This window comes from Leucoraja erinacea, chromosome 1 (assembly GCF_028641065.1).
Source record: "Leucoraja erinacea ecotype New England chromosome 1, Leri_hhj_1, whole genome shotgun sequence".
Taxonomy (NCBI): Eukaryota; Metazoa; Chordata; class Chondrichthyes; order Rajiformes; family Rajidae; genus Leucoraja; species Leucoraja erinaceus.
Window position 1 is genome coordinate 8,825,765 of NC_073377.1, and position 24,019 is coordinate 8,849,783.

Here is a 24,019-nt window from a genome sequence, read left to right on the forward strand (position 1 = left end):
GAATAATCTTTGGACACTTGGGCTATTTAAAAATGTTAATCTTTCCTTAAGAAATGGGCTATTGACTATCCAAGATCACAGCTTTTTTGTAATGTCCATTGAAAATCAATAGGGAACAAGATGCTAATTTCCGAGTATGAAAATGGCCATAGCTTTTTTAATACTTGAGATATGAAAGTGAATTTGGTGTCAAATTAAACTTATTGTTATGCTTTATCTGATGGGATAAATTGCAGACTTGATTTTTAAAATCTCAAAATTTTGTAACATTGCTAGTAGTTGAGGCTGGGATTAACGCAACGTTTAAGAAACGTTTAAGAGAGGTAAAATCTTTGCTCCAAGGTACACACAAATGCTGGAGAAACTCAGCGGGTGCAGCAGCATCTATGGAGCGAAGGCAATATGCGACGTTTCGGGCTGAAATCCTTCTTCAGACTGATCTTTGCTCCACATCTTCACCAAAGATCTTTGATCTCCACCGCAGCGCCCCCTGTGGCGACCAGGGGAAGGGGGAGGGGGCGGGGCGTGGCTGACGTCACGGTGCCGGAAGTGACGCTCCGGGCTGGGCTGGGCCGGGCGACGCCAGCGTCCACTATGGGCCTGTTCGGCAAATCCCAGGAGCGGCCGCCCAAGGATCTGGTGAGGACGCGTCTTACTTCCAATATCTCGCTTCTTGCCGCCTCCCCCCTTATCCCGGATCCAACCGAGCGCGTCCCGGGAGCGGGAGCGACGGTCGCCATCCTCGGCCGGTAGGTCGGGCTAATGTGCGTTGGGACGGAGCCCGGTCTCCTCCTCCCCCCACTCACTCACACACTCCTACATACACTCCTTCACACACTCACTCCCTCCTTCCTCTCCATCCCACCCTCCCCTCCTTCACACACTCCCTCCCCCACTCCCTCCCTCCCTCCCTTTCTCCACCTCCTCCTTCCTTCCTCCCCTCCCTCCTCTCCACCCTCCATTCCTCTTCTCCACCCATTCCTCCGCTCTGTCAATTCCTCCTTCCAACCCTTCCATTACTCCTTCCATTACTCCTTCCCTTCCTTTCAACCCTTCCATCTCCCCTCCCTCCCTCCCCCCCCCCCCCCCCCCCCTTTGGCAATAGACAATTATGCACATATGTCATTGCCACTCAGTAGTCCTTTGGGTAACAATCCTTGTATTGTTTCACTTTCCCTCTTCACCAAGATAGACACACCTCTTTCCTGTTGTGACCCATTCCTCTTTTTGTGACCTAATCCTTCTCTCCAGTGATACTGCCTGACCCACTGAGTTACATGAGTTCCCGCTGAGAAACATGTTCTCGATGTTGGGGGAGTCCAGAACCAGGGGCCACAGTTTAAGAATAAGGAGTAAGCCATTTAGAACAGAGATGAGGAAACACTTTTCTCACAGAGCGTTGTGATCTGGAATTCTCTGCTTCAGAGGGCGGTGGAGGCAGGTTCTCTGGATGCTTTCAAGAGAGAGCTAGATAGGGCTCTTAAAGAAAGCAGAGTCAGGGGATATGGGGAGAAGACAGGAACAGGGTACTGATTGTGGATGATCAGCCATAATCACATTGAATGGTGGTGCTGGCTCGAAGGGCCGAATGGCCTACTCCTGCACCTATTGTCTATTGTCTTCCCTCCCTCCATTACTCCTTCCCTCCCTCCATTCTTTTTCTTCCTCCCTCTTTTCCTTGCTCGCTGCTGTCACTCTTGGCCATGGGTTCTTGTTGTTGCCCTCAAACTGAAGTACAGGGCCCACCTACTGCCCCTGCCTAATGGCCGGTTCCAGCCACATCTCATTAATGATTGGGCCAATTACCAGTTACACCACCTGGGGATTGGCGGCTGCAAGCCAATCTCTTTCACTGGCCTTTAATGTGACAATGTATGGCTATCGCTACCCCCCCCCCACGTACTGGCATGTTCCCAACTGCAGGAATATGTGCTGAGGAACGCACTGAAGCTTGGTGCAAGAGTTCAAGGCCAACGTGGTTCTATAAGAGTAACAGTTTAGGGAAACTGGATGTGCAGTCTCGGTCATTCCATCTTCTCACTCCTGTTGGGCAGAAGATAGAGAAGCTTGAAAGCATGCATCACCAGACTCATAAGCAGCTTTTCCCCCTGTTGTCGGGCTTCTGAACAGTTTTTCCATTAGGTAGGATACTGTCCTATTCACCTCTACCCCATTGTGGACATTGAGGTTTGTCTATGCAACAGCAAAGAGAACTATATTCTGCACTTTGTATCTTCCCCATTGTTCTACATATTGTACTTGAATTTGGACACAAAGTGCTTGGGTTGATTGTATGTTTGTATAGTATTATCTGACCTGATTGAATAGTATGCAAAAACAAAGTTTTTTTTTTACTGTACCTCATTACACGTGATAATAATAAACCTAAACATAAAACATTGAAGGATATTGAGAGTTCGATAAAGAGAAAAAAGGAAACATATGGCAGGATTAAGGAACTATTGACAAAGAGAACTATCAAGAATATAAAAAGTGCAGAAATCTGCTTAAAATGGAAATTTGGAAGGCAATGAGGGACAAATAATTGACAGATACGATTAAGGACTGAAATTGAAGGTGTTCTTTGATTTTTGGTAAAGGTATAACCAGAAAAAAACATAAAGCCCAATATGGACTACAGGGTCAATCTGCGCAGAGCCAGAAGGTGTAAGGTCTTAAATGGATCTTTTTCATTGGTTTTGACAAAAGAAACAGACTTTGTAGTTCAATGAAGGGATGGCTGAAAGTCTAATACATATCTCCATAAATAGAGGAGGTACTTAAACCAGTCATGATGCTATATATACTCCCATGTCAATGCTCCTGCTTATTACAGTGACAGGGGTGCCTGGAGCAATCCACACAGCCTGCTCAGATGTCACCAGCTATCTGAATTCCTTATACTAATTCCACAGAAGTTGTAAAATAACAGTTGTTATACCATAGTAACCTTATATACAAATAGCATGGATAACTGGGGTACATTGACTTCTTTCTCAAATCTGTTGTTAAATAGAAGCCCCACGACTAATGGCCAAGCAAAAATAATCAACACCACACAATACATTAAAATGCCAAACATTTGCAAAAATAGATTAAGCATGACAAACCTGCAGCGGCATGTTAAAACCTTTTGATTCCTTTTTATTTTAAAAGTAAACTTCATGAAAAATATACCAAAGAAAACTGAGCAAACCTCTTAATAAATTCTTAGTATTGGTCTATACATTCGGTGTTGCTAGTTTTATACATAGTAGTGTTAATACATTGGCTTTATGCATTACACCATTACCAATCAGTGGTCCCTTGGGTGATAATGCTTCTACTTTTTAACTCAGCCTCTTAGTGTCCAGTGGGTAGAAAGACCCCAGGCTATGATCCTTCCCCACAGAGCCTTTGCTTTAGCTGATTTAAGGATAGTTCCCAAGAACAAATCCAGAGATCAACATCAAGTGCTGCTGAAAGACCTTGAGTTGGTGTTCTTTCTATGTCCTCCCCTTAACATTGGCTTAACATTTAAAAAAAAAAAATTGTTTTTATTGATATGTCATTATTTGTGGCACCTTGTCATGTACAAATTGAATCCATTGTTTCCTATAAGAGAACTGGGTGTTGTTCAAAAACACTACCAGGTTAGCAATTGTGCAAAACAAATGCAAGTCTGATTGCTTAATTTGGTTAATGACTATAAGTAAAGACAAAGTGGATCATACAAATAATGAAGGCTGCACCACTTTTAGTTCAGAGATGCAGTGTGGCAACAGGCCCTTCGACCCACCGTGTCCATGCCGATTGTCGATCTTCCATACACACTATCATTCCAACACCCTGAGGGCATTTTACAGAAACCAATTAACGTATAAACCTGCATGTCTTTGGAATGTGGGCGGAAACCTGGACGCCCATAGAAAAGCCATTTGGTCACAATGAGAACGTACAAACTTCACACAGATACTTCAGTATCCGTAGTCAGGATGGAGCATGTCTCTGGTGCCTCCCTTGTTAATTGGTGTCATTCCCTGTGTTAGAAAGGCCCTACACTGGGCTTCAGGTGCTGATATAAGAGGCTGGAGAATTAGACAAGAAACAGGACAAACTCCTCAATAAAGATCAGACAGATTGTAGACCTGTATTTCAACCAGGGAAAATTAATTTGGTTAAAGGGATTAATTTCATAAAAGATTGGGCAGGTTTGGAGTTTGGAGGAATTTTTGAGCGGTTTGACCAAGGTAGAACCTGGGAGAATGTTACCCCTCACGGGAAAATCTTAAGCTGAAGGTACAGTATCTGAATAAGATTAAGACAGAGAATAAAGGGGGAATTTCTTCCTTGAGCATAATGAATCTCTGCAAATCTTTATTGCAGAGAACTATGGAGACTGAATCAATGAATAGATTGAAATTCGATGCGCAGAGATTATTGGTTGAAAGGGGAGTCGAGGATTACTGGCGACTATTTCATTAAGGCCAAAGTTAGATCATCCACAACCTTATTGAATGATATGGGACCAGTGGGTTACTTCACATATTCTTTTTGAATGGAGATATGTACACAGTAATAATTATGGAGTAAGCAGACATGTGGCAGATATTATTTTCAGCTGTCATGGCAAACTATTGTATTCTAAAGTCTATTCATGGCAAACTGTGTGGTGCTTCAATGTCTGCAAATTCATATCAGTGAACAATGATGTCTGGTAGACACCCACAGTTGTGTATCAGGAGGAACGTGATGTCTAGTACAGACTGCCCTCTAACCTTGTTGGATGCCCTGTTATGATGGGGGGTGGCTAAAATGTTCAACACACATTGTCCTCCGAACATGTTGACAGAAAGCACTTGACAAAGTGTCGATGTACTGTTCATAAAATCTTTATAATTGCACACAAGATGTAGCACCTGAAATAGAGAAATGTGATCCCAAATGTACAGTATTTCTCCCTTTTTTGATAAAATGTCAGAATGAATTATTAACAAATTAAAAGTAATACATTTGGGAAATCTTTATTAATTAGCAGAATGATTATGTATGGCTTAATGAAGGCGGAATTGTGTCCAACAAATTTATTCATTTTCTAGCATGCTACTTGACCTGAATCCTGCGTTTCCAGCATTTTGTATCTTTCCTTGGTAAACCAGCATCTGTATTTCCTTAATTCTAAATTGAGTCAAGTTTTTTTTTTTTAGTTTAGTTTATTTTATAGATACAGCTGAAAAACAGGCCCTTCAGCCCACCGAGTCTGCGCCAACCAGCGATCCCTGCACACGAAGTCAAGTCAAGTTTATTTGTCAAATACGCATACGAGATGTGCAGTGAAATGAAAAGTGGCAATGCTTGCGGAATGTGCAAAAACTACAAAACAGAATAGAACAGAATCACATATTGGTGAGAAAAAAAACCGGCAATTTTAAAAAGGCACCACACAACAGTAAATTGGTACAGTGAATTAGTCCCTGGTGAGATAAGAGTTTACAGTTCTAATGGCCTGTGGGAAGAAACTCCGTCTCATCCTCTCTGTTTTCACAGCATGACAGCGGAGGCTGTCCGTAGCAGCTGGAACAGTCTATTGCTGGGGTGGAAGGGGTCTCCCATAATGTTGCTGGCTCTGGATCTGCACCTTCTGATATATAGTTCCTGCAGGGGGGCGAGTGTAGTTCCCACAGTGTGTTCGGCCGAACTCACTACTCTCTGCAGAGCCTTCTTGTCCCGGGCAGAGCAGAACCTAGACCAGATTGTGATGTTTCCGGACAAGATGCTTTCCACAGCCGTTGAGTAGAAGCACTGGAGGATGCTCAGAGACATTCTAAATTTCCTCAGCTGCCTGAGGTGGTAAAGGCACTGCCTTGCCGTACTCACCAGTGCAGCAGTATGTATTGTCCATGTCAAATCCTCAGTGATGTGGACTCCCAGGTATTTAAAGCAGCTTACGCCATCCACAGTATCCCCATTTATCTTCAGTGGCGTGTGTGTCCTCGGATGTTGTGCCTTCCTAAAGTCCACGATCAGCTCCTTAGTTTTTTTAACATTCAAGAGGAGGCTGTTGTCCTGACACCAGAGTGCCAGATCAGCCACCTCTACCTGGTAGGCCTTCTCATTATTTTCAGTGATTAGGCCCACCACCACAGTGTCATCAGCAAACTTGATTATAGAGTTGGAGCTGAACCTAGCCACAAAGTCATGTGTGTACAGGGAGTACAGTAGAGGGCTGAGGACGCAACCCTGGGGGGGATTTTGTGCTCAGGGTGAGGGTCGTTGATGTATTTCCTCCCATCTTGACTACCTGGGGCCTGGCGGTGAGAAAGTCCAGGACCCAGGCACACGGGGAGTGTTAAGTCCCAGTTCCAGCAGCTTCTCAGCAAGTCTGGTGGGGACTATCGTGTTGAAGGCTGAACTGAAGTCTATGAACAGCATCCTCACGTAGCCCCCCTTCTGGCTGTCAATGTGAGAGAGAGTGGTGTGCAGAACCTGGGAGACCGCATCGTCCGTGGATCTGTTCGGACGGTATGCGAACTGTAGCGGGTCCATGTTGCGAGGGAGGAAGGCACAGATGTGGTTCTTGACCAGCCTCTCGAAGCATTTTGTGACTACCGAGGTGAGGGCCACCGGTCGGTAGTCATTCAGACAGGCTGGAGAGGCATTCTTTGGTACAGGTACAATGATGGATCTTTTGAAGCAGGCAGGGACCATGGACTTGGCCAGGGAGAATATTGTAGGGAGCACCGGAGCTAGCTGAGTAGCACAAGACTTAAGTACTCGCCCAGATATACCATCTGGGCCTACGGCTTTCCTCATGTTCACACGTCAGAGCCCTCCTCACGTCGTGCTTGGACAATGAGAATGTGTATCCACCCCCAGCGGAGGACCTCCTCCAGCCTCGCTAGCCAGCACGCTGGTGGTGTTGTCGTTAGCCGGCAAGCTAGGGGTGATGTTGCCCTTCTTGAAGCGTGCGTAGAAAGAGTTCAGGTCATCAGCTAGGGGGGTGCCGGCACTTCCGATTGAGGGGGGGCTGCTCCGGTAGTTAGTCATGGTCTGTAGCCCCTGCCAAAGGCGCCTGATGTCCTGTTGCTCGATCTGCGACTCCATCCTGTCCTTGTACCTCCTTTTTGTGTCCTTCACCGCCCTTCGCAGTCGGTAGGACTCTACCTTGTAGACGTCCATATTTCCAGATGCCAGGCCAGAGTTGTAAGCAGCGGTCAGTGCGAGCATTCAAGGCCACATGAATGGACCTGTCCACCCAGGGTTTTTGATTAGGAAAGATGCTAACCCTTACCGTGGGGCGGATGTTATCGGCTATTGTTGCAATGAAGTCCGTGACAGCTTCCGCGAACTCAGTGATGTCACTGGAACTTGCTTGGAACATATTCCAGTCGACATTGCTCAGTGCATCTTGCAGCATGGCCTCTCACTGGTCGGACCACCCCTTTATGTCCCTCATCACTGCCGCTTCCCGTACTATCCATTGTTTATAGCAGGAAAATGGCAGCGTGGTCAGATTTTCCAAAAGGAGAGAGTGAAATGGCCTCGTAGCCCTTCCGGAACGGCGTATAGCAGTGGTCCAATGTTCTTTCCCCCCCTGGTGGCACACGTGATGTGTTGGTAGAAGTTCGGCATGAACTTTTTTGAGATTTGATTTATTAAAATCTCCAGCCACCACCATAGCCGCATTCGGGTACTTGTTTTGGTGTCGACATAACACATCGTGTAGGGCCGATAGTGCCTCGTCGGTGTCCGCCTGCGGTGGAATGTAGACGGCTGTGATGATCACTGAGCCGAACTCCCGGGGAAGGTAGAATGGACGGCATGAGATTGTTAGGTGCTCCAGGTCCGGCGAGCAGGAATGGGAAAGCATCTTGATATTTCCAGGGTTGCACCAGTTGTTATTGGTCATGAAGCAGACTCCTCCACCCTTGGATTTACCAGATGCTTCTGTTCTGTCAGCACGGTGGACAGTGAAGGACTCGATTGGGCAGATTACCTGAACCGGAATCAGTGAGGTCAGCCATGTTTCGGTCAGGCAGAGGATGTTGCAGTCCCTTATGTCCCGCTGGAATCTGACCCTCGCCCTGAGGTCATCCAGCTTGTTCTCCAGGGACTACGTTTGCCAAAAGAATGCTGGGCAGAGGAGGACGGAATGCTTGGGCTCTCAGCCTATTCCGAATCCCCCCCCGCTTACCTCGATGTTTTCTCTGGGTTTTCCTTGGAGCCGCGCTCCCATTGTTCTTGCCCCGGCGCGCTCTGTTGATCTCTGCTGGCCACGCTGGATCGGTGAGTACAGTGTTTAAAAAGTCTCCGGTTATGTCAGAGTTTAGTTTTATGAGAGTTTCCCGGTCATACGTTGTTACTGCTAGAGAGTTAGTACTTAGAAATAAAATTTAAAACGAACATGCAAGTTAAAAATACGCATCGTTTCCGCGGAGCTACCAAGACGGCGACTGGATCCGGTCGCGCCATCTTGATTTTTTTTTAATCCTACACACACTAGGGATAATTTAGAATTATACCAGACCAATTAACCTACTAACCTGTACGTTCTTTGAGAGTGGGAGGGAACTGGAGCACCCGTAGAAAACCCAGACAGGTCACGGGGAGAATGTACAATCTCTGTACAGGCAGCAGTAAGGATTGAACCCCTGATCTCTGGCGTTGTAAGGTAGCAACTCTGCCACTGCTCCACCTTGCTGCTGGGGTAGTCGTGACCAGGATAGATAGATAGGTGGGAATCAGTACATATAACCATATAACCATATAACAATTACAGCACGGAAACAGGCCATCTCGGCCCTACAAGTCCGTGCCGAACAAATTTTTTTCCCCTTAGTCCCACCTGCCTGCACTCGTACCATAACCCTCCATTCCCTTCTCATCCATATGCCCATCCAATTTATTTTTAAATGATACCAATGAACCTGCCTCCACCACTTCCACTGGGAGCTCATTCCACACCGCCACCACACAACTACATGCAGTTAGACTTTGTGAATATGTGCGATGAGATGTCTCGTAGAAGGTCAAGTCACAATATTTCAGCCCGTAGTCTTGGAGATGGTGGATTGGTTAACAGACAGGAAATAGCGAGTAGGTATCACTGGTTGACCCAGTGGACTGCCACAGAGAGCAGTGCTCAGACCACAACAGTTTACAATATATATTGGTTATTTGGAAGGAGGAAGCGGTGGCACATAAACAGATGTGAAGACTGGTGTGGGCAAGTTGGACCAAACAATCTGTTTTCACACTAAGACTCTGACTCTAAAGGTTGGTAATGTGAACTATTGGGATAGCTGATCTGACATTCCTCAACTGAATTATGCGCCTGACTGAAATAACTTAATGGCCACTATTTCTTAAAGTCTTCTAGATTCATCCATTTGCAAAAACATTGAGATTAGGTACTTGGAATATGACAATATGTTCAAAACGTCCTTAAAATTATAAATGTTTTTCTGGTTAAATGGGACAGCCCAAAAAGTTAACCAAGTTACTAGAATTTGAAGGCAAGACTTATAGTGTTTACTACTGTATTGAAAGGAACTTATTAGCTGGAATATCTTAAAATAGGCTTGGGGTAAAGTTGAAATTTTCAGTTAGTTTCCTTATGCAGGGCATATATTTCACATAAAGGAGAGTTGTTACTGAAATATAATGAAACAAGAAATCCATTTGCAGTAGCCATTTAGCTTAACTCCGTATGTTATAATTATAACCAGTTACCTTTAATTTTATCTACCTGTAATTATGTGGGTGGGATTTATACGTGGTCTGGGTCGTGGTTTGCGGCTGGGATTCTGGCGCAGACTCCCAAGGAGTTTAGTTTAGTTTTATGAAGATCGGGGGATAGACATAGTTTTCGACCATGCATGAGCATGATTGAAATGTACAGGGGTACTTATACAAGAAGAAGCTTTTATGAATTATCTTACTGTTTATAATAATACAATAAAGAAACTATTAATCAAGAGTCTGTTTTTGGAAGATTCATCTTTCGACAGCATTGAATGTCTCGTGGGTGCGTATAGATTACCTTCTGATCTATGGTCATCAAAGTGACTATTGAGGCCTAAAACCTTGAGACGTTGTAAAAACAACATTAATTTGGGGAGTTTTCTGGCTCATCTTCTCTAGAGATTTATTGTCATGTGTCGCAAACAAAACAAAGACATTCTTACTTGCAGCAGCACGACATAATATGTGAACATAGTACGCTGTAAACAATATAATAAACCAAAAAAAAGTTCAATGTGTGTGTATTTATATGCTCATAAATAAAAATGTATACACATAAAAACCAACAAACAATAATAGTGCAAAAAGACAAAAACCAATGCCCCAGGTCTGTGTAGTTTAGAGCTTATTTAGAGGCCGTAGTGTTTCATAACCTGATTGCTGTAGGGATGCTGTTCCTGAACCTGGACATTACTGTTTTCAGGCTCCTCTATCTTCTTCCCGATGGCAGGAGTGAAATCAGTGTATGGCCAGGGTGGCGTGCCAAACATACCCAAACACAGAATAACATTTTATTTCTTTGTAATTTCCTTATTCCCAAGTATATTTTCTCTTGTCTCAGTCTATTACAGATATACTTTAACTTTTGCTCATCTTTGCAGATTATTATTTTCAGAGTATACATACACAGTTTCGGCACTGGACATCAGTTGTGTTATTTAAAGACCAGTTGCATTCCCATTGGGTGGGAAGTTGATACAAAAACCATTCTTCTGACTCACTTGCTAAAAGTGGGCTTGTGTGTTTGAGGCCTTTGGCATAGCAATAAAATAAATATGGCTTACAACTAAATATGACTATCCTTTGCTGGCTTTACCTTGCACTAAGCGTTATTCCCTTATCATGTTTCCATACGCTGTAAATGGCTCGATTGTAATCATGTTTTATCTTTCTGCTGACTGGTTAGCTCGCAACAAATGTTTTTCACTGTACCTCAGTACATGTGACAATAAACAATAAACTAAGTATAGGGAAAATTAAACTTGAATGGGAGGAAAACAGCAGCAATAGCCCTAGTTTCATCAATGGAAACCTGAATATTGTTCTTAATTTTCCATGACCCATGAGCCTTCTGAACGGTATCAGTTTATTGCCATTTGCATGTTAAAATTAGTATTTCTGCATATCATCTGAAACCATATCTGTGTTAATAATGTTATTGTGGTTTTTGATTAGGTTTCAGAATGGTCAACAAAAATAAGAAAGGAAATGAGAGTGATTGACAGACAAATTCGAGGTGAGTAAAAAAAACCCTCATTTTCTGTCATGCAGTAAACCCTTGTTATAATGGACCCTGGGAGGGAGGGGGTGGGGAGGAAAATGGTGTCCATTATTGCCGATTGTCTGCTATAACCCAGTAAGGATTGATCATTGTATGTAGTTGAAACAAAGCACTGCAGGTGGTGGTTCATACACAAAAAGACACAAAGTTCTGGAGTAACTCAGCGGCTCAGGCAGCATCTCGGGAGAACAATTGTAAGGCGACGTTGGGACCCTTCTTCGGACAGATTCAGTCTGCTGAGTTACTCCAGCACTTTGTGTCTTTTCACATCGACCTCATTGGTGACCCTTGCACTATCTTTGAGGATAGTCCGATCTTTACAGATCAGACTGTACTGGCTTTACCTTGCACTCAGCGTTATTCCTTTATCATGTATCTGTACACTGCAAATGGCTTGATTGTAATCATGTATTGTCTTTCCGCTGACTGGTTAGCAAGCTTTTCACTGTGCCCCGGTACACGTGACAATAAACTAAACTGAACTGTACCTTAAAATTAAGCGCCAATGCCACTGGTCTGTAACGGCGAGCACTTCTTCACCGCGTTGACGCGGCTGTGAGGACACGCTTTCTTCAGGCTGCCACTACCAACAGGACGTGCTTTCTTTAGGTCGCCGCTACCGACAGGATGCTCTCAGCCTCCCCTCTCACCAGTCACTGGTGGAGTACGTTGGGGGCTTTAGGGGAGAAGGTGGAGGACGGGAGGGTGGGGGGGGAGGGGAATGCTGAGTGGACAAAGTGACGGGAGGAGTAGGAGGAGGTGGTGGTGGGGTGAGGCAGGGAGAAGGGGAAGAGGCCGAGTGGACAAAGCGACGAGCGGACAGGAAGAATCAGCAGCAGTAGGTGGGAGAGGAGGGAGCCCCACGATGGCCTTGTGTGTCCTGCCGATGCTGTTTCTGTGTGCTACGATGTGAGTCGCAACAACGGTCGCATCAACTGGACCGTGCCATGGGAGGAGAAGGGCAAGCTGGTGCATCTTGCGAACCAGGGTGGCATCAGTAGCCCGGGCTGGGAACGCAGTGCGAGCCATGATGGCATCAGCAGGTCTATCCGCTATAACTAAAACCTGTTACAAAGAGGTCCATTAAACCAAGAGTTTACTGTAGTGCGTTTCACTATGTATATTACAGAAACACAGAGTGGCAATGTGGAAATCGAGGTATACTTAAGCTATTTTTCAATGACAGGGCTTGTATGTAGGTTCTTGGGTGATTGAGAAAGCTGGCAAAATATTTGTAGCTGGGGAAACTAATTTTAAAAGTAGTGCAGTTATACTTAATTTATATGTGCACATCTTGAGTACTGTGCGTAGTATTGGTCTTCTTATTCATGGAAGTCATTTACAAGTCAGCTATTGGTTTTTAACCTGACTCGAGCAAGTACACCCAGCCTTGAGTTAGTGTAGGTGGGGATGTTGGTCTTGTAATTTTTAATTTACAATCTCGGCCAGCACTCTAGCATAGCACTGAAGGAGTCAACCCATCGAGTCTGCTCCGCCATTAAATCACGGCTGATCTATTTCTCCTTCTCAACTCCATTCTTCTCCTTGTAACTCTTGACATCCCTACTGATCAAGAACGTATCAATCTCCACTTTAAAAATACCCGAAGATGGCTGCCACAGCCGCCTATGGCAGTGAATTTGGCTGATTCACCACCCTCTAGTTAAATAAATTCCTCCTCATCTCCTTTCTAAAGGTACGTCCATTTATTCTAAGGCTGTGCCCTCTGGTCCTAGGCTCTCCCACTAGTAGAATCATCCTCTTCACATCCACTATCGTGGATGTGATACCACCAGGGGGGAACCACACGATGGCAGCCTCGCCAACAGTCTGACTGTCTTTTTGGCTTTAAAATGTTTTTTAGTGTGTTTTAAAGGTATGTGTTAATGTTTTCCGGTTTGTTTTTATGTGGGGGGTGGGGGAAATTTTTTTTCAATCTGTTACCTTGCCGGAGGTGCGATTGTTTTCCGGATTGTATATCCAGTCGCTCTGAGGCCTAACATCATGGAGCTGGAGGCCTCGCTCCGGTTTGACTTTGAGCCCCACCGCGGGGACGTGGGCTTACCATTGGAGCTGATCCCTTGCCTGGGATCGATGCACCAACCTGCGGATTTCTCCATCGAGGAGCTCGCTATCTCGGATAGAGACTGATGTCGGGAGCTCCAAATGATGCAGAAGATTTCGACCAGCCCCGTCCCGGGGTCAGATGGCCCGGCGTGGGGGAGCTGAGATTTCCCCCCCGATGTGGGAGCTTGATCGACACGAGGGCCCAAACGCCACCGGCTACGGGTGCCAAGATCATCCCGTCAACGGGAGAACAAAGAAGGGAAGAGATTGAACTTTTTTTTTCGCCTTCCATCACAGTGAGGAATGTGGAGGAGTCACTGTGGTGGATGTTTATGTTAAAATGTATTTTGTGTGTTCTGTTGCTGTTTATTGGTATGAATGTATCACAAATGAAATTCCTTGTATGTTGCAAAACATACTTGGCTAATAATGTATGACTATGATCAATGCCTTTAATTAAATGGTAAGTTTCTATGAGATCCTTCCTCATCCTTCTAAATTTCAGCGACTACACGCCCAGAGCTGTCAAATGCTCATTATAAGTTAGCCCAATCATCCCTATGATCTTGGATATAAAGGGTATAAAATGCTTGCCACGGGAGTATTTGGGGGCTTTAGGTTGAAAGGTGGAGGACGGGAGGGGGGGGGGGGGGGGGGGGGGGAGGGGAAGTCTGAGGTGGGGGGGGGGGGGGGGGGGGGCAGGGGGGGGGGGGGAACTCTCACCAGTGGGACAAAGGACTGGGGGGTTATGTTAATTATACCGTTGAGAATTACATTTTTTGAGGCATTTGGAAAGACCCCTCTTTAGAGTCGTAGAGTGATACAGCACAGAAACTGGCACTTTGGCCCAACTTGTCCGTGTCAACCATGGTGTCCCATTTAAACTGGAAAGCATTTGCTAGCGTTTGACCCATATCCTTCTAAAGTTTCCCTAACCCTATTTATAACTACACTTTTTGTTTTAGATATTCAGAGGGAAGAGGAGAAAGTAAAGAGGTCTGTGAAAGATGCTGCAAAGAAGGGCCAAAAGGATGTTTGCATCATCTTAGCAAAAGAAATTGTTCGATCAAAGAAGGCTGTGAACAAATTGTATGCTTCAAAAGCACAAATGAATTCTGTCCTTATGAGTATGAAGAACCAACTAGGTAAGCTGTTGGCATTGTACCAGAAATCTCAGTAAATGCCAACCTGGCAAATAATATATTGTTTTCTGCTGTGGGCCTGTTACATTTACGCACTGTTGAAGTTCACTTTCTCTATGATCTCTTCTTCATTCGGACTTAACTATTACATCTCCAAGTAATTTGATTTTTCCTGTTTATTTTCTCATTTTTATAAATTCAATTCAATTCAACTTTAATGTCATCGCACAATACAAGTATCAGTACAACGAAATGCAGTTTTGCGTCAGTCCGTAGTAGTTGTACATAAAGAAAACAAAAAAAATAGAAAGAGGGAAGATACAGAATAATTCAAGAAATACAGAATAATTAAACAATGGGGACGGAGGGACCAGAGAAATCTATCGTCGGGACTCCGAGTTCAGCAATGTGATTGTGTTGTTGTAGAAGCTGTTCCTCATCCTACTAGTACGTGACCTGAGGCTCCTGTACCGCCTCCCTGATGGGAGGAGGGCAAACAGTCCATGGTTGGGGTGTGAGGGGTCTTTGATGATCTTCCCAGCCCGTCTCAGACACCGTTTTCGGTGGAGGGCATCCATGGCAGGGAGCGGGGCACCGATGATGTGCTGCGCGGTTTTCACCACCCGTTGTAGTGCCTTCCTGTCCGCAGCAGTGCAGCTGCTGTACCATACCGTGAAGCAGGTGGTCAGGATACTCTCTATGGTACAGCGGTAAAAGTATCTGTAATTAACTGTACAGATAAAATAATGTGGCTGATGAAGTTACGGTCATCTTAAATGATCAGATTATGTTATTGCTGTTTTTCTAGTTTCAAGGTTTCATGGTCAGTTTATTGTCACAAGGGATGTCAAAAGTGATGATTTGTTTTAGTTTAGTTTAAACTAGTTCTCATCATTCCTTGAGCGATTTGCACCCTGGTGCTGGGTCCCTTTGATTGTCCTTTGTGGTAAGCACTATTGCGAATCGATGATCTTGGTTGTACAACAGATAGGATGTTGCTATTCATTCCATGACGAGGGCACCCAAGTTATTTAGGGGACTTGAGAGATTGCAGATGCTGGAATCTGCAGCAAACAAAACCCCAAACTGCTGGCCATGCAGCATCTGTGGAGGGTGGTAGAAGGTCAATGTTTGGAATCGTGGTAGAGAGCAAGTATGCAGAGATGAGGGCATAAAGGGCCTGTCCCACGAGATTGCGACTGCATGCGGCAAGCGCGACCAAACCGGAAGCGGGGGTCGCTCGGAGGTCGAGTGATCCCGTACGAGTTGACGTGAAGTTCGAGCGAAGGCGTACGACGTCAAGACGCTGCGTAAGGCGTCAAGACGCTGCGCACGCCCGTCGAGGCGGTGCGTACGGCCTCAATGCGGCTGCGGGCCGGCAGGCCGTTGCCGCGCGGAATTTTTGAACACGGTCAGTTTTTCAGAGCCCCGCGCGATGTCGGGACCAGCTCCGCACAACTCCATACGGCTCCGGCGATCGAAGTGGGACCGGCCCCAGGAGGCTATACGGGTCAAGCGACCACGTTAGGTCGCGCTTGCCGCATGCAGTCACACGCTCGTGGGACGGGCCCTTAAGGATAGGGCAAGATCTGGCAAGCAGCAGGTGGATGTCAGAGGCATTGTTTTGCTGATGGACTTAGGTGGGGGAATGTAGGAGAAAACAACGAAGGCTGAGAGGGGATACGTGGAGTGAACAGAGGAAGGGGGGATGGTGGGCGGATGGTAACAACGCGTATAGAACAGTATTTATTCAAGGGAGACTTAGATGTAGCTCTTAGGGCGAAGGGAATCAAGGGATATGAGGAGAAAGCAGGAACAGGGTATTGATTGTGGATGATCAGCCATGATCATATTGAATGGCGGTGCTGGCTCGAAGGGCCGAATGGCCTATTCCTGCATCTATATTCTATGTTTCTATATTTAATAATTGGTAGGAAAGTTATCAAGTGTAACAACAGTGTCCAATTACCTGCCTCTGTTCCCTTAAGATTTTGCCTGACCTCCGCTCAATACCATAAATCAGGATTATTACTCATGCCTCAATCTTGGTGCAATTCCCAACACTTCTGCAATTGCACTGCATGAGTAATCCACTTGGTTCCATTTCCAGTTTTCAGACCTTGCTGATCAATTTATTTTGAGCTGCCACCAATTTGAGGCTTGATCCTCTAATTTAACAGAAGCACCGAAGACTAAAGTGCAAGTCAAAATGAAATGGTCGTAAATCGTGTTTATTACTGCCTTCAGTTTTTCGTTTGATTTCTTGCCTTCCTTTTGTAGCTGTAGCAAAAGTCACTGGTGCCTTAGACAAGAGTACTGAAGTGATGAAAGCCATGCAGAATTTAGTAAAGATTCCTGAAATTCAAGCCACCATGAGGGATCTGTCCAAAGAAATGATGAAGGTGAGAGATAAAACACTAGTGCTAATGGTCGGGACCTACTTTAACTTGAATATGTAACAAGACTGCAACAGTGGTGAACACTGCCCAGTCCATCACGGGTTCTGACCTCCCCACCATCGAAGGGATTTACAGGAGTCGCTGCCTCAAAAAGCATCATCCGAGACCCACACCACCCTGGCCACACAATCATTTCACCCCTGCCATTGGGAAGATATAGGAGCCTGAAAACTGTAACGTCCTGGTTCAGGAGCAGCTTCTTCCCTACAGTTATTAAATACAACAACCTCCAAATAAACTCTCAACTACATTGACCATGGGGCAAACAAATTGTTTGTTTGTTTTAATGTATGGTTCTATATATATATATATACATATAGATCTTATACAGAACTTCTTTTTCTTCTTTATTATATAGTTCACAGAGTACTATGTTTACATATTTTGTGGTGCTGCTGTAAGTAAGAATTCCATTGTTCTATCTGGGACATATGACAATATAACACTCTTGACGTTACATGTTCAAGGGGGTGGCACAGCTGGTAGAACTGCTGCCTCACAGTCTGGGTTTTATCCTGACTGTAGCTACTGTCTCTGTGACTGTGTGGATCTCCTCCCACATCCCAAAGACGAGCGGGTTTTTAGGTGTCCAAGATGCTCCATGGAAACTAGACCCATTTTCCTGTTTGGTCTGTATCCCTCTAAATCTTTCCTGTCCATGTACCTATATTTTAACTATAGTACCTGCCTCAACTATTTCCTCTGGCAGCTCATTTCACATACCCACCGCCGCCTGTGTGGGCAAAAGCTGCTCCTTGCATTCCTATTAAATCATTTCCCTCTCACCGTAACCTTAGGCCCGCTAATTCTGGATTCCCCTACCTTGGGGGAAAAAAAGACTGTGCATTCACCCTATTGCCCAGGCTGTTCAGGCAGCATCTCCTGAGCACCACCGTTAAACCAAGAGCAGCAGGTGGATGCGTCCTGATGGGTGCAAGCGCAAGCGGTGGTCTTGCGAGCAAAGTGTACCTCGCAAAAATGAAAATCACCGCAAATCTGAATCTGACGGTTGGAGATGTGTCAACATCTTTAGCGAAATCCTGACAATGTTTCAGATGCATGTTTTTTTGGAACGAGAAGAAAATGGCATTCTTCAGTCTTGCAATCTGAATAAATCGTTTCTTAAACCTGAGGTGTCGATGCTTCAAATGTTGAATAATTTGTGTGTGTGCGTTTACTGTCTGCAGGCAGGGATTATTGATGAGATGCTGGAAGATACTTTTGAGAGTATGGAAGATGAAGACGAAATGGAGGAAGCAGCAGAGATGGAAATTGACAAAATACTTTTTGAGGTCACTGCAGGTAAATTAAACCCAGCGTGTATGTTTAATATCTTTCATAGTATTGAAATCTCCTTTAGATTTTTGTGTCAATCTCAGAAATGTTGTATCTCGTAGTTTTTAAATATCCACCGATTGCATCCTTCAAATAGGATAGTAGAAATTATTTGAGCAGTTCATGGCCTGGGGGGAACAATTTGATGAAAATACTGCAGTCATTTAGCTGATATTATCAACGATTAGGGTTAGAAATTCTAGCTAGTTTTCCTATGCTGTGACGCAAACATTGCATCCAATGATTACGTACTGGTTTATGAACTGATTTGCCAAGATCAGTGGCAATCTGAGAAAGGGTCCAGACCAAAATGTTTTCCGTCCATTTCCTGCACACGTCTCCTGCCCCACGGAGTTACTCCAGCACTTTTTTCCCCGTTCAGTGAGACTTGGTTTGCATTCTGTATCTGATCTGGGGAAAAGTCGTGAAAGGTCTCAGTTGTCAGGTTACTGAGAGCAGAAATGCAATCTGAGCAGTATTGGACGGATAGAATCTCGATTTAACACCCTTCTGCTGTAACATCGAGTATTGACAAGTCATGATAGATTTTAAACATTCCCTTTATTTTTGTTTTCAGGTGCCCTTGGGAAAGCTCCCAGCAAAGTCACGGATGCTCTGCCAGAGCCAGAGCCGGAACTAAAAGGGGCCACGGCTGCATCAGATGAAGGCGAGGCAGAAGAGGAAATTGAAGAAATGCAGTCGCGGCTGGCAGCACTCCGGAGTTGATCTGTGTAAAATATCTTGGCTGTATAGTTCCCACTCGAATTATGTTGCTGTGGAGTATGAGATGGTTCCCATACCCCTCTTTCCCTCTTCATGCCAATACCAAAGTCTATATTTTCTGCGTAAAACATTGGTACTGTTAAATCTGTACAAAGTATGCTTCCCAAGAAGAACAATACTACACTGGCAAGTCATTTCTCCCATTACGCTAAACTACTTCTCGGTAGCTGTCAAAACCTTTGACTACTTTATTATTCAGTATAATTTCAGCACTAATGTCTTTACAATTCCCAGACTTAACTGTGGGGGTGATGAGGGTTACTGTTTATGGTTTGTTTTTGGTTAAATCAAATTGTTGAAGAATGTAAACACTTTTTTTTCTAAGTGGCCTTATTATAGTGAAAGAATACTCCATAAACTTGATAGTGATTATCCTGTTATAAACAACCCATGGTGGGAAAATATTCTTTATATTAACTAACAATTGTATATTTGAGTTGTAAAAGAATGTTTTGGTTGATATTTCCTGCCTCTAGTTTTTACTATTGCCATTTTTGGCTTCAAATGGCACCCTTAAGTATGTGTTTGGAGTCCTCCAGCAACCGAGATAAAACAATTGAAACTGTTAAAAACAATTAAAATTGTTGGAACTTTAAAACCCCATTTTAGTGCAGGATTTGAAATTTGAGATGGGCACTGTAATGTTTCTGTCTTTGGCAAGTCTCCCTTCTAAAGATAAGAGTCCTTCTAAAGTACTAGTATCCCGACTAGTACTTTTTCATTTTTTTGTACATATGGATGATTACCAAGTCCTCCATCAGCATTCAAGCACAGTTGTGAATTTCAGCAATTCTTCAGTAATAAAAGTGAACAAAAAGATTATGACGTGGGTTGACCAGGACTGCTTTATAACCATTAAATATGATTTTGCAGTCTTTAATGTAGGGGTAAGGGTCTCTCTGTGCGTGCAGAACAACCCATTTTGGTACATGTTCCTGAAATAGATTGCAGTTTAGTTGACTGTAGAGACAATTCTCACTAGAACAGGCAATTCAAATCAGCCTGGAATGACCTTTAGGTGCAACTTTGATCATACACTACTTTAATTACAGTGCCACAGGCAGTTGCTGTTCTTCATCTTAAAATAAAACAAGATGGATTTATTGGAGAGATTTGTTTGAGATATTTAAGTAGGAATTAATTGTACTAGACTTCTGTGGAACTGCAATTCAATGTCAATAATAACATTCTAATTATACAAAAACTTGGTCCACCTTAATAATTAAATAGGGATGCAAAGAAAAGGAATAAACTCTGCTTTGGTTTATCTCCGCTGTATGGTTTTACTGAAATTACAGTTTGCAGAAGCCGAGTTATAAATGTTTAGTGCAACTTCAAAGATGCACTTTATACACTTAGATTGTGAAATGTAGTAATGCTTCAAGTCTGCGTAGCTTTCACATTCACACCTTGCTGCTTTCCAAACAACAGTAAATATGGCCGAATGGATAAGCTGGCATTCGAAAATGGATCCACGGGGACATGGTAAAAGGAAGCAAGATAGGAGGCATGGTGACGTAGCGGTGGAGTTGCTGCCTTACAGCACCAGTTAGATCCTGACTATGGGTGCTTGTCTGTACAGTTTGTATGTTCTCCCGTTTCCTCCCACACTCCAAAGAGGTACACTTTTGTAGGGTAATCGGCTTCAGTAAATTGTCCCTGGTGTGTGCAGGATAGGTTAGTGTGTCAGGGATCGCAGGTTGGCGCAGACTCGGTGGGCTGAAGGGATTTTCCCAATATCCGCACTGTATCTCTAAACTAAATCAAGTAGAAAAAATGAACCGCAGATGCTGGAATATAGCTCATCAGCTCTGCAGAATATGGATAGGTGATGTTTTGGGTCAGAACTACCCAACAGATGGTTTGACTAAGGTCAGAGATGAAAAGACAAAAAGGTGACGGCTCGAAGGGCCGAATGGCCTACTCCTGCACCTAATTTCTATGTTTCTATGTGACGGCTCGAAGGGCCGAGTGGCCTACTCTTGCACCTATTGTCTATTGTGAGACGATTGAACAGTTGTGAATTGCAAAATCAGGAGGAGGAATGGGTTTGTGTTCTAGTGTGGCATGAGAGGGGGGGAGGGGGAGAAGAAAGGTCAGGGGGATTGGTTGGACAATACATTTGAGTTGAGGCGCTGTTCAGCTGCCAAGGGAACAAAGTGTGAGTTAACCTGCGACCCCTCCACCCTCAGCAAGAGGCCTCACCTTTGTTCCCCTCTGCCCCCACCTCAACGAGCTCTGGGTCCGCAACAATGTACAGCTCTTCATCCGTCGCCTCTGCCTCTGGGCTTTTTACCATGGGAAGGAGTCCTCACCACCCAGTGATGGCCCCTTCTCAACCGCACCCCCTCCTCTTGGACTCCCGTGGATGGCCCTCTACTTGGTTATTGGTTACTTGGTCCTCCAAAATATTCCAACTGGAATTTAAACTGGAGGTGGTGAAGGGAGGGATTAAGCCAGAAAGGGTTATTGGGAAGAAAGTGCTACCTGTACTTTAAATTTAGTTGCATCTGGTTGGGTAACTATAGTTGGGTGGAGATTATTCCATGCTTTAATTGTGCGTGGGAAGAACAAATTGCTGTATATATCTGTCTTTGTAGCTGGGAACACAAATTGGATCGAATGCCCTCGTCTGCTCCTAATTAGTTTGGGGTTGGTGTAGGTCTTGTAATCTATGTCTAGCTGACCATTTAACATTTTGTAAAAACAGGTCAAACGGTGAGCTTCACGTCTGTCTTGGAGAGGGTTCCACCCCAGAGAATTCAGAAGTTAGGTGACACTCGCTTCTCTCTCATAGGTGTTAGTAACAAATCGAGCGGCCTGTCTTTGGACACGTTCGATGGATGAAATGTTTTTATCTGTATGGGTCCCAAGCTGCAACTGTGTAGTCCAAATTAGGTCGAACGAGGGTGAAATACAACTTCTCCTTGACAGAAGCTGAACAATGATGAAAGTTGCACCTCAGGAAGTTTAGGACACCTAAGGTACACAAAAAAGCTGGAGAAACTCAGCGGGTGCAGCAGCATCTATGGAGCGAAGGAAATAGGCAACGTTTCGGGCCGAAACCCTTCTTGTTGCTTTCACTGCAACATGATGAGTCTGACCATTCCAACGAAGATCATTTTGCAATTTGATGCCAAGATACTTGGTTTGTTTGGGTTCTTCAAGGGTGACACCAAGTATGTTGTAGGATGTGACGCCTGGATTCCTCTTTCTGGTGACACGCATGGTTTCACATTTGGAAGGGTTGAACTGCAAGCCCCAATGTTGTGACCACTTGACGATCTGCCCTTTAGATCTTGTCATTTCCAACTGCCAGCGGGACATCAACCGCCTCAACTCTTCCACTCCCCTTACTCACTCTAACCTCCCCACCCCCGAACGTACAGCCCTCCGCGCACTCTGCAACCCCAACTTGATAATCAAACCCGCCGAAAAGGGAGCCAAGATACCGAACAGTAACGACGCTGAAAAGCCAAATAACGGACATGACGTCTCCAGGGAGGGGATTTGTCCCAGACCTTGTCAGCGATTGGTCCAGACCCCCGCGTTCATCGCATCACTGGCCGGGGGAGACTGGAGGGTGGGGGGATTTTTTATTTTCCTTCGCTGCTTTTGGACTGCCAAAGATCATAGAGCGGATTATTTTTGTAAGCGTTGATCTACCAGGGTGCTTGGGGTTAAGTAGCTGGAATCTCTCATTCTTTCTCGCTCACTCTCTCCCCTCTCCCTCTCTTGGCATTCCCAGAATCATTTGGCGTTTTGCAAAGACAACTACATCTGCAGTTCCTTCCTATTGAAGAAGAACCCTGGCCTGAAACAACTCCTAATCCATTCCCTCCACAGATGCCGCCTAGCCCGCTGAGTTCCTCCAGCACACTGTTTTTTATTTAACTCTGAAATTGAAGATAGACACAAAAATAGACACGGCACGACTCACGTCACAGCGGCCTCTGCAGTCCATCTGTCCGTTTTTTTTGTTGTTTTGTTTGAATGTAGTTTTTTTAAACTGGGTATGTGCGTGAGGGGGGAAACTTTTAAAATCTTTCCCCTGCACAGAGAACCTGACCTTTTCCCTGTCGGGTCTCCGTTGTCGTTGGGGCCTAGCACCGTGGAGCGGCCTCCAACCCGAACGACCTGGGGCTCCAGTCGCGGAGCTGTGGGCTTACCCACCATCGCGGAGCTGGCCGAGTTCAGAGCGGGAGGAGCTGTCGTGGCGCGCGGCTGTGGCCGGACCCAGGAGATTCGGGGGCTCCAGCTGCAGGTCTGGTGGACGATGACATCGGGAGCCCGCGGGTATCTGCTGGGAGACCACTTTTCGGGGCTTCTGCAACGGCGACTTCTCCTGCCCGAGTTGTGGGGTTGAGGATGACCTGGAGCGGGGCCTTACATCACCCGGCGTGGCTTTAAATGGCCGCAGGACTTGTTAGCGCCCGCCGGGGGCTCCAACTCCAAGACCCGGAGCGCGGCCTTGCATCACCCGGTGCGGCTTTAATGGCCGCGGGACTTATTTACCATCGCCAGCCGGGGGTTTTGACTCGGACATCGGGAGGAGAGCGAGGAGTGCAGGGGAGAGATAAGACTTTGCCTTCCATCACAGTGAGGAGGAGATTCACTGTGATGGATGTTTGTGTAAATTGTGTTGTGTCTTGGTTCTTCTTCTTGTTTGTATGACTGCAGAAACCAAATTTCGTTTAACTCCGGGTTCAAATGACAACAAATAAATTGTTGTATTGTATTGTAAAGGCTGGAGTAATTCAGCGGGTCAGGTAGCATCTCTGGATAGCAGGAATGGGTGACATTTCAGGTAGAGACCCTTCTTCAGACAATCACAGGTACTCTCACCAACAAGAGTTCAGTTCTGTCTGAAGAAGGGTCTCGACCCGAAACATCACACATTCCTTCTCCCCAGAGTTGCTGCCTGTCTCGCTGAGTTACTCCAGCATTTT

General features: G+C 45.1%; 1 protein-coding gene across 3 annotated transcripts in view; it reads left to right on the forward strand.

Moving 5' to 3' along the window:
* Positions 1-20,337, forward strand: part of LOC129705418 (charged multivesicular body protein 3-like) — a 50,975-nt gene extending 30,638 nt beyond the window's left edge. The window contains exons 1-6 of one of the 3 annotated variants that reach the window (XM_055649012.1): positions 517-639; positions 11,179-11,239; positions 14,317-14,496; positions 16,774-16,895; positions 18,140-18,254; positions 18,865-20,337. In XM_055649012.1, coding sequence (XP_055504987.1) covers positions 595-639; positions 11,179-11,239; positions 14,317-14,496; positions 16,774-16,895; positions 18,140-18,254; positions 18,865-19,013 — 672 coding nt within the window. In that variant the 5' untranslated portion in view covers positions 517-594 and the 3' untranslated portion in view covers positions 19,014-20,337. Of the gene's footprint in view, positions 1-516; positions 640-5,366; positions 5,386-11,178; positions 11,240-14,316; positions 14,497-16,773; positions 16,896-18,139; positions 18,255-18,864 lie in introns of those variants that run through there. The other 2 variants (XM_055649086.1, XM_055649148.1) reach the window with 2 other exon arrangements.
* The last annotated feature ends 3,682 nt before the right edge of the window (positions 20,338-24,019 follow it).